Raw genomic sequence first — 11,844 nt, 5'->3', positions numbered from 1 at the left:
CACATGTACATGGAACCCTTTATCAAATTAAACAAAGGATCATACTATAAAGCAAGGAATCTCTGTCTGTATGTGTGTCCGTCGCATATCTCGAGAACCGTTCGTCCGATCTACTTCACACTTGTCAGGTGTGTTGCTGGGGACTGAAGGACATGCAGTGTCAGATTGGACATGTGACATGTTCAATATTAATAAACTTTGAATAAACAAGCGAACAGCGCTCTGTGCAGCAGCGGGGCTCAAAGCAAGCGACTGATAGCCTACGCCTATTGTGTGTTTTTTTTGTGAACGGGCACTGCACTAGTAATTTAAAAATTGTAATGCCACTATTAGAATAAATTAGAGCTGCAATGATTAATCAATTAATCGATTAGTTGTCAACTATTCAATTAATCGCCAACTATTTTGATAATCGATTAATCGGTTTGAGTAATTTTTTTAAGAAAAATAAGTCAAAATTCTCTGATTCCAGCTTCTTAAATGTGAATATTTTCTGGTTTCTTTACTCCTCTATGACAGTAAACTGAATATCTTTGGGTTGTGGACAAAACAAGACATTTGAGGACGTCATCTTAGGCTTTGGGAAACACTGATCGACATTTTTCACCATTTTCTGACATTTCAAGACCAAACAACTAATCGATTAATCGAGAAAATAATCGACAGATTAATCGACAATGAAAATAATCGTTAGTTGCAGCCCTAGAATAAATCCAAAATACTGCATATTTACCTAGTTACATGCTACATACCTGACTGCATTAACTCAAAGCACCTGAAACATGCTTGATTTATGTGTCTGTTTATTCATTTCTGCCGTATGATCTAATTAATGAGCAGTGTGTAAAGAGTGAAAATAACTAAGGTGGATAGCCACAGACGGTGTGTGTAATGTGCAGTCCCAGACCTGTAGCCTGTGTGATTTAATGTACCATGTGTATTTTGGGAGCTAAGCAGAGCTCTTAACACCAGGACACCTTGGGCAATTTAGATTAGCTACTACATTTTGTTTTTTCAGTTGTTGCATCTTTGGCTCGCATAAGCAAGACAGTTTCCAGGGCCGAAGGGAGGTGTGCATTCCCTCAGTTTTTAAATCACTGTTCCCAGTCTCTGTGTGGCACTGTGCAACTAAAAATGGGAAGAAAATGGCGGGGGATGGGTTGTCAGAAGCTGTTACAATCTACTTGGTTCTAATGTCTTTAATTCCTCTTTTCTACCTTTTCCAGGTGTCATGGGTGAATATGAGCCCAAAATTGAAGTGCACTTCCCTACATCTGTTCTGGCTGCCAAAGGAGTCACTGTGAGACTGGAGTGCTTTGCCCTGGGGAAGTAAGTAAGCAGGGATATATTGCACAAATGCAGATGGGTGTTGTTTATGGTAATATCATAGCAATCGCCGAGAACAATAAACTACAGCCTATCACTTGAAACACTGCTACATTGCTGGAAAAAAACCTTCAGATAATATTCCAGGATTTTTTTTTCCACCCATCTTCTTTAAATTACATTATTCCATTACCTGAATGGGAACCAGACATGTCTTGTCTTGAGGCAGGATGTTAAGTGAGTGTAGAGAAGTGCAGCATCGTAGCTCGTCTGTTAGATGGCATGTTAGTGCACAGGGGAGAAGACTGAATAGGGAATTCAGCCCCAGGGACCCATGTGTTCTGATAATTGAGAGCCCTTAATGTATCAGTGTTTCCTGGGTGCTTTCAGTGTCTGTTATGAATGTAGAAAGCCAAGGTTATGGCTATGAAAAACTGAAATTGGTAATAGTTGACTGCCAGGAGGGAAAACACACTTTTGTCCACATAGTTCAGAAACAGAAGTCCAGAGCACTTACTGTGGTTACTTAAGTTACCCTTTCTGGTTTCTTCTTTTACAAAGTAAAATACTGGACATTGGCTTTTTAAATTACATTTTTTTGTATGAGCTTTGTATTAAAATAATTGTCGTAGCTAAACTGTGGGAAGGCTACTTTGAAAATGCAATAACCTTTATGTGTAAAATCTAAATACAATGAGACATTCATGACAAAAAAAATAATTGAAAGACATTTTCAATCTGTTCTTCTCCAGAGCAAAGCTGAAGTGGAGTTATGCATTACAATAAATAATTTTCATTTCACAACATAATCTTGTAGCATTTGTAGTCTGTTTTGTTTATAATTATTTGGTATGAATTATTCATTGCTGAATCCTATCTTAAGTGCAAACAGTCTCTAATCTACATATGACTAAGGACCTCATAATTGTTTACCATGATTTCATGGGGTTCCTTCTGAGTAAAAGTCATTTACAATTAATTATCTGCATTATTGTAAGTCATTTCCTAAATATATAGACATTGCATTATAATCTCACATCCCTCAGTTTTTCCTATCAAACTAAGTAGGAGTTCTTGGATGCTTGTCAAACAGGCAAACAGCTTGAGACCTTGCCCTGTGCTTCCCTCTGTGAAGTAATTTGTGCATGATGGCTTTCAGTCAGATAGTGATCCGAGTGACTTACCCTTTTACCTACAGATGAATGATTTATCAATGCACCCTATTAAGAAATGCCAGTCTTTATATAGCACCGAAAATGAAGTTAAAATGGGTTTTGTTCTCCTGTCGATCAATATGTATGATGGCCCCACTAGCTAAGACGGGGCAGAAAGCCGTTTGTGTGTGAATGCCAAAGCTTCTTGAAGTGATTGTCTGTTGTGATATTTACCAGTGACAGCGCTGTGTAGGCCACGGTCAAGGGCAAAGAAGATGGAGATGGAAATGCTGCCCTCTTTAACTTTAAGGACATTTACAATCTATTTTAGCTTGTTATGGGGTTGTTATCTTCAGTAATGTCTGCAAGAGTGTCTGTTAATTAATATTGCTATCACCTCTTTTATAAATATACATATATATACATAAAACATTAAAGTGGAAGATCAGTTATGTTTATGGCAGTGGTCTCTCCGTGACTGGAGTGTTAGCCATCGTACATTATTATGTTGTACATCACTTACTCCTTGTGTTTCAAAATGAAGTGTAATTATTCTGTAGAATAAACATAACCAAGTAAGACTTTGTATGGGAACGGTCTTCAATAGTACATTCATAACAAGCCCTTCACATCTTTCTTGATGCATTCATGAATGTACAATCACCATAAAACTTGTGTAAAACTTAACATTAGATTCACCAAATAATAGTTTTGTGTAAAAAAATGCAGAGACATTGATATCCAAATTTATTGTCAGACTAGTAGTATGAGTATGAGTAGTAAGTAGTATTTGTAACTAAATTTCAATTGACGGTTTCTTGACCTTCTTTTAGACCCCCAAAATCCATTTGCCTTTCTAGAGCTAAATGACCAATATTCACCTATTTAGCATTCGATGTGACCTTCAAACTTACTCTATGTCATACTAAAAAAACACTTAGTGGTAAATCTAAATAATTTCAGCCTCACTGGCTACGAAGTTGATGATTGTAGATGAGGGTGACTATGAATCCAAAGACAAAAGGACACAATTTGTAGGCATTTACTGGCCTTCAAAATCCCAATGGTAAAAAATATTAATGACAACAATAAAAGTTCTGAAACCCGCACATCATTTTCAGAAAATCTGCATCACCTCTAAATAGACTTACTCGCCAAAGTGTCTTCAAACAGTGCCTAAGCAATCATTATGTCATTACACACAAACAAAAGACACCATAATGACAGTGATTTGAGTATTCCTGCAAATGGTAGGGCTTTTTTGATTTCGTTGAAGTCGCTCAATCCTAATGTATATAACAGTGGGACAGCACTGCATGCAGGATCGATGAATTGCCATTTCAAATACTTGTAGATTTTGTGACATTGTTTATAAGGTAACAAGTCAGGCATATATCATTCTCTTATTTAAATTAATTTCTTGCTATTTGAGTTCTGTGTTGGATTTTAAAGATGTAGAAGATCTAGGTCAACCGATATATTAGCATCATAAAACTCCATTTGAACATGACCAATATAAATTTGGCTGATTTTGAGTTGATTTGAGGCTTTTCAGCAGAATTAAAAGGAACATTGTTTGTCTTACATTTACTGCGTTTGCCTACTTTTACCATTTAGCATCACAATATCCCCCAGCCAAATCGCCTTCAAAATATGTGTACGCATGGTGAAGAGAAGGAACAGTGGTACACACACTCTCACATCAAATTGATTTTATAAATCCCAAACACTGCATGAAAAGCTATGCACACTTCTTTTTTTGTGCATGCAAATATTTTTATTCATGATGCTTCAGATGATTAGAGAAGAAACAAGATCAGCTGCCGTATTGCCTTGACACTGTGAGGGCTAAGTTATTTAAAATACTATGGCAATGAGTCAGTTAAACTGAATGAAAGGCAAGTTAAAAGGCCCCTTGTTAACAGAATTCCATTGTAGCAAAAAGTCCTTGTTGACAGAATTATCATGCATTATTGTATGATCTTGGATTTTGTTCTTTTAAAGCAATAATCTGCAACATCTATCTATAAATAGATGTCTATTTTGTTACTCTATTTCACTGAATGAAAATTAGGCTGTGATGTCCGTGATGTCGACAGAATGGAAGCAGTACAGGGCCTTGGAAATGTGTCTCACCAAGGTTGAGGCAGTTCATTATCTTGGCCCTGTGCACATGGTATAGACCGGGAGGAGTGGGGGGGCATGCACCCACATAGAGAGGTTTATGATCATGGGTAAAGACAGTAATTCAAGGAGCTTACTAAAGTTGTCTACCTACCATTGGTTAGATAGTAGATGGATGAGTAGATGGGTAGTGATCAGCCACAGAGTTTAATGTCAGTTGAAAGCTTTTTTAATCTGAGGTGTCATAAAAGTGGTTAGCATGAGCAGCTATAGCCACTATGGCTGAACAAAGAAAAGAGCGCCACTTACAGAAACTCAAACTTCATCAACAGAAAATCCAAGGAAAACGAGTCACAGCCCCACACTGTTTGGTTGACAGGTGATATCTGGGAAGTGCAGTGCAGAAATACCACAGCATTGAGCGCTTAGCACCACAGATGTTGCCAAGATTAAAAATTAAGATTTCACAGATTGCCACTTTACTACTTACAACTGCAAACATGAGCTATCTGTTACAAAAATAGAAGAAAGACACAAAATAATCTAAGATATAATGTATTCAGAAGACTCTGGGGATGCCCCATTTAGAATGAATGGGAGACCAAAAATGTGGAGACTGTGATAGTAGCCACAGTAATTTCATGGGATATTGAAATTAAGTTCATTTGGGTTGAAAAACCTTGCACATTTGATGCTTTACACACTCTCCCACTCATTTCCACTTAACATATAATATGTGGCATGTGGCGGATACTTTCATCCAAAGTGCCATAGAGTAGTGGGCACACTTTTAGTTGGGGTGACCTCAGAGAGAATCAAACTCTTGAAACCCTTGCAGTTACTCTACTCGTTGAGTTATAAAGGACCACAAAGACCACATTGTCAATGGAGCCGCAACGGAAAGTGCCTCTCGATGACAACACAGATTATAGTCTTGGCTCTGTGGTTAATGTGTTTGAAAGACAGTTGTTTGTGTGCACAGACATTGATTGAATGGTCCAAGATCATAGAAATAAAACGTTAGTTCTTGTTTAGGGTGGATTCTCCCTCAAAAATATTGAAGCGATTCATAAAGGGACAGAAATGGAGAGCTTAGCGAACACACTGAATGGAGGGATAATATCTGGGTCTTAAGCAAACCAATTCCCTATTATAAATGGATATTAGATTTAATTTGGAACCTTTATTATTTAATTCAAATGAAGTGGTACAAATCCAAAAGAGGGGACAGTTATTGTGTGGAATGATGATTAAGATGTGACCTACATAGTTTGCCTATGGGTCCATTTTTAAACTGAAAATTGTGACACCTTACACTAAGTACAGTTTATAACACATTCATAATGTTAGGCAGTAAAATACTTCTTCAATAAAGAAAGGACATGACCAGAGTTCCTGAGTTCAAGGGTTTATGCCAGGAATTTCATATGAAAGACAATGACAGAAAGAAAATTTATCGCTTCTAAATCGAGTGAGTACATTTCCTCCTGCCTGCCCCCAGTCCTGTGCACACGTACGAGACCGGTGCTCATTATTCAGCCTCCAAAGGGAAATCCCCCCATGGATCGAGGGAGGAAGATTCACCCCCCACCCCCCACCCCCCCACCCCACTTTGCAGCCCCTCAAGGTCTCTGTAGATTGGCTCTATGCTGTAGCTAGTCAACAGTTTCGTTGGAGCATAGGTCACTGGCGTAAAATCATGAATACCGATCCAATCCATATGTCAGCTTTCTGTATGTGTTCATGTTCTACTTTAACATTGCAGGTATATTAAAATGAAAATTACTTTGGTTTAAGGGATTTGGTTTGTTTTTAAGTTCCTCTATGTACTCATGCTGCATACGTGTCACGCATGTGTCAAGTAGCTGCTGTGAATATTGGTCTATCTCTTAATGTGTCATTAAACATACATCTATCATACGTATGTAAAGAATGTGCTAAGTATGCGTTTTAGAAAGAAACCGTTATCATGTTGGTTAATTTTTAATTTTAAAATCCGTCTATATCCACATTAGTACATGATAACATGACATCCATCCATCCAGTCCACATTTTACATGTGGATTAAAAAGATATCCCAACCTCATTTTTTTTTTAATTCTCTGGTCAAGACCTCATATTTGGTGACAGAAAGATTAAATTAGTCCTCAAATTATACTGGAGAAATTGGGGGGCTTCAACAGCTGAGGATTCTTCACTGGCTATAGCCTTTCCAAGTCTAAATTATATACAGTAGTCTGAATAAATGTTATAAACTAAAAGATTAAGTTTCCAAAAACACAAAGGTAAAAAAACAAAGCAAGTTTAAATTAGCCAAAACAACAGTCCACAAAAAAATCTGGATCAAAAGTGAAAAACACACTTTGAAAAACACTTCTCCAGCTAATACAGAAGGCATTGTGAGATGTTAAGGCTTTGTTTTATACAGAACATGCGCTGAATCCCAATTTGAGTCCATTGCAGCCAAGAGCACTTCGATGTCCTTGTGAATTTAGAACAGATAAAAAAGCTAAGGGATGTAACATTTCCATCTTGGCTAAATGATTGATGGGTGCACCGGAGGTTTCTATGGTGTCACATTTCCATCTTTCAGAGACCTGTCAAATGTAGCTGTCATACAAGAGCACTACTGATAGCAGATAGTAAGACATTCTCTTTCTGCATGTGCAAGCCATCTATCATAAGGATCTATAGGGGCAATCCATGAACAAACAGTGATAGATGACATTGCTCAAACACTAATCATAAAAATCTCTCTGGCTAGTGTAGTGACCTGATTTGAATATTGTTGCTTTCCCTGTGAAACCTTTGATGTCACAGGCACGCTGTGTGGCTTGTTTGGTAAATTTATCACATTGGGCGATTGGAAGGTCAGCGGTTCAAATGTAGAGCAGAACAAACATAAAAGTGGAATCATGCTGTATTAATACTTAATTGCTGCAAATTGAAGACTTCTCGGATCTGAGGATCAATGCCAATGTTTGTTGCAAATTAGATGTTTTTGTTTTTCATCATTCATTTTGATTGTGAATTCTGACTTTGAGCCAGAGTAATGCACAAGTGTGATCTGAAAAAAGGGCTCTACATTGAAAAAGGTTTGAAATTGCTTCTTCCTAAGGCGCTCCCACAGAGGCAAGAGCACCCATGAAGGTTCCAAGTTGCACTCTTTATATTTAGAGTGCAGTTACACATCAAAGTTTAGAATAAAGTCACAGTCAAAACGATGGAGAATATACTGACAATATACTGTATATTTTACTTCTTAATGGCAATGTTCTTATTTTTCTGAAGGAAATAAAGAATGTGACATTTTTGATTATTGATAGTGAGTTGAGTCATTGCCTCTAACACCACGGATATAAAGAGAACTGCACTGTCAGGCCTCCTGAAATACAAATATAAAATGTGCTGTTCAGTATATAATTCAACTCTTCTCTCCTCCCAGTCCAGTCCCTACTATCACATGGAGGAAGATAAATGGCAACATCCCTAAAAAAGCAAGGCTGCGGAAGTCCCAGGCTGTACTGGAGATTCCCAACATTCAGCTGGAGGACTCAGGAACATATGAGTGCAAAGCTGAGAATCCAAGGGGAGGCACTGCTTTCAAAGGCCATCTACAAGTCTACAGTGAGTCTGGGCTTGTTCTCTTTTGTTTTGTTAATCTTTTACTTTTATACATCCATTTTACATTATCCAGGAACAAGTGTGCATCAGCACAAGGGAATGAGTTGTTTCTGTTTGTTGAGAGAGATGTGGGTCTCTTAACAAGTTTGGTTTAGTTGTTTTATTCCAGGCAAAATGTTCTTACTACTGCTTTGTTTTTGTTTTAGTAGGCTGTTTTGGTTGTTCTTTGCGGTTTCCAAAGATTTATTATGATATGATCTTGGCTAGTTTTTCTCAAATTTAGGGCTGAGGACCAGTACCGGTCCCTATGAATTTGCTGAGCAGTCCTAGGGCTAATTATAGAGCCATCTTACATAATCCTAAAACAAGCATAGATCGACACGATGAATGAGTTGTTTCTGTTTGTTGAGAGAAATATGGGTATCTTAACAAGATTGTTTTAGTTGGTGGAGTTTATTCCAGGTGAAATGCACTGAACTACTACTGCTCTACTTTGTTTTAGTAGGCTGTTTTGGTCGTTCCTTGCTGTTTCCAAAGATTTATGACAATATGATCTTGGCTATTTTTTCTCAAATTCAGGGCTGGCGACAAGTACCGGTCCCTATGGATTTGCTGAGCAGTCCTAGGGCTAATTATCTTTGTCACCACAAAAACACAAGCATCAGTTAAGAGAGCAGCGTAATTCTCTCAGATAAAATCACAGATCATTCACAGATCAACTGTTGGAAATACTAATAAGTAGGACCAAAGTCTCGATCTAGAATAACAATATCATTCTTAAATCTAACATATGCTATGCCATGAACAGTAGCATAGACATAGAAATAACTGTAGTGTATACAATTGTGTCTTACTAAATCTAGGCTTATCACCAATTGTAATAGTTGTAGTAGTAGTATATGTATTTTTTTATACTCTGCTTTTTTGTTTATTTTTATCTGTGTGGTGGTGTAAATGGTGTAAATACCATGCAAATACCAGACATCAAATGTATTTTGCATTGTGCAAATAGCAAAGAAAGCTTGACTATTACTGCACACACAGTGAGAATGTGTACATTCCCAGAGTGTACTTCACACAGAAAGCATACCCTAGCATTAATTGTACCTTTCAGTCTAAAGACAGAAACTCACTTGTTGAATATGAGGCAATGTGCTGTGATGGGCATCAATCATTAAACACTAAGCTACGGCAATGTGCCTGCATCTAATAACATGTGCCACCAAAATTGAAACCCACTTATATAGTCTAAATTTCTTGGGACAAGTGGAACAATTACTGCTGATGACAAGCTATTATTATTGGGTCAGTGGGATCAGTTATTAGATGTATAAAGTGCTTTACACATGGTATGCGATGGCCACCTGCGGTTTCGCTGCCCGTCGGCGCTCCACTCTGGTGAAACTCGTTGTGAGTTTGCGTACGCACATAGCGAGCACGAGGGTGGCGATTTCACAAGCGCGAGCACCACTTGCCGCACCACCTACGAGAGTCTGCTCTTCGCCCTTCTCTCATTGAAAATGAATGGCATTTTCACATCAGTCACAACATACCATGTGTAAAGCCCTTAAGTCATCAAATGCACAGAGCTTAGAGGGAAAATTTTTCCTAAATGTTCCCCTGGTGTGACTTTTTTTTTGTTTTTTTTGTTTACACATTTTTGCTTGATCTTAATTCACTGTAATGATTATAAAGTTACAAATTAAAATTTGGACTCACCTTGCCAGCCCAATTGATGTACTGTATATGGCTTAGTGGTTTCTTGTGCAGTGTGGAGCGGCACAGAAAGGAAGCCCTCCATTGAGCTTTTACCCCTACAGTAGCATGCCAGGCACGTTCTTTTCTACTCTTTGCATATGGCACCTTCGGTATAATACTTTTTTGTGTGTTTTGATTGAATGATTATGGTCAGGAAGGTCTCCCTCACAATGGAAGTTCAAACTACCAGCTGACCTGTGTAAATTACATTCAGCGTGAGGCTGCTACAAATTAGGCCCCCTATTCTCCTTGTGATGTCGACAGAATGGAAGTTGCCAAGCAGTACAGGGCCTTGGAAATGTGTCCCACCAAGGTTGAGGCAGTTCATTATCTTGGCCCTGTGCACATGGTATAGACCGGGAGGAGTGGGGGTGCATGCACCCACATGGAGAGGTTTATGATCATGGGCAAAGACAGTAATTCAAGGAGCTTAGTAATATTGTCTACTTACCATTGGTTAGATAGATAGATGAGTAGATGGGTAGTGATCAGCCACAGTGTTTAATGTCAATTGAAAACTGTTTCCATCAGAGGTGTCTTTTCTAAATCTGCTATATAATCACTGTACATAAAAGTTAGATGTATATGCAATGAATGATGAAAATGTAAACATAATGATTGTTTATTTGTTAAAGTAACGTGACATTTTCACACAAATAAATGTTGTCTGTCTGTTTTGCTATTCTGTATCGCCGACTGATATAGTATAATAGTGATTCAACCTATAGCCAGTTCATGAAATCTTTTACATTTGATGTTCTAAACGCCTGGTGTCTGGTAGGTCTTTCCCAGGAGAAATCCTCTGCTGCACAGGAAGTGATGCATTTTACGTTTCCAGAAGCAGTAACAGCAAGTTTGCTTGGAGTAAACAGAAGAAGAACTGGGTAGTTAGCATGAGCAGCGATAGCCACCATGGCTGAACGGACAAAGAAAAGAGCGCCACACTGACTGCCAATCTTTTGTTGATCTCTGGGAAGTACAGAAACACCACAGCAATTGCACCAAGGATGTCGCCAAAATAAAAAAAATATTAAAGAGGAACACACAGATTACTGCTCTAATATGTCCTGAGCCATATTGTGTCTGCTTAGGAATGTAGTATACAAACATGTTACAAAGAAAGTGTCACATGTCACATTCGAAATTCTCTCAATGTGTGCGTGTGTGTGTGCATATATAGCATGCATGCTCCTTCAAAATACAAGTACAGGTGCCGTGTGGCTGTTTCAAGGATGTATTTCTTATTCTTGATTTTTTTTTTTTTTAATCTTCAAGCCCTCCCACAATGGGTCAGAATGATTAATGATACTCAGATGGATAGTGGAGAGAAGCTCCAGTGGGAGTGCAAGGCCATAGGGAGGCCCCGGCCCACCTATCGCTGGCTTCGCAACGGTTCACCCTTGCCACCGGAGGTACTTGCTTTACCATACAATACCCTTTTGTTGAAGACACCATGAAACATCTGAATTATTCCTATTAAACTACACAACTACAAGTACAGCATCTACATTGAATATCTGTATTCAGACTAACAGCATTTTCCTTTAAACTGTGTTTTTGTTACAGAGCAGAGTTGAAATGATGAATGGAGAGCTGACCATTGACAATGTGGAGAAGGAGGATTCCGGGATGTACCAGTGTGTTGCAGAAAATAAGTATGGAGCCATCTACTCCAATGCTGAACTCAAGATTTTAGGTAGATATACCTTCAGTTTCAGTTAATGTAGAATTTTGGAAAACATTTCCACAAATTGATTTACCTTCACAATTGAGATTAGATCATTTGCCTCAACTGCCTAAACCTAACATCTAGTTTGTAATAAACGTTGGCAATTACTTTTTTTTTTTTGCAGAAAAT

General features: G+C 38.2%; 1 protein-coding gene across 1 annotated transcript in view; it reads left to right on the top strand.

The window, feature by feature from the left end:
* Positions 1-1,231: 1,231 nt before the first annotated feature.
* Positions 1,232-11,844, top strand: part of cntn5 (contactin 5) — a 38,745-nt gene continuing 28,132 nt past the window's right edge. The window contains exons 1-4 of the mRNA XM_071516351.1: positions 1,232-1,329; positions 8,050-8,231; positions 11,262-11,398; positions 11,553-11,682. Of these exons, the coding sequence (XP_071372452.1) occupies positions 1,232-1,329; positions 8,050-8,231; positions 11,262-11,398; positions 11,553-11,682 (547 nt within the window). The remainder of the gene's footprint in view (positions 1,330-8,049; positions 8,232-11,261; positions 11,399-11,552; positions 11,683-11,844) is intronic.

This window comes from Centroberyx affinis, unplaced genomic scaffold (assembly GCF_046629955.1).
Source record: "Centroberyx affinis isolate AG114_WGS23_722 - 3 ecotype Tasmania unplaced genomic scaffold, CSIRO-AGI_Caff_v1 ptg000399l_1, whole genome shotgun sequence".
Classification (NCBI taxonomy): Eukaryota; Metazoa; Chordata; class Actinopteri; order Beryciformes; family Berycidae; genus Centroberyx; species Centroberyx affinis.
This window is presented reverse-complemented; position numbering and strand designations above follow the sequence as displayed.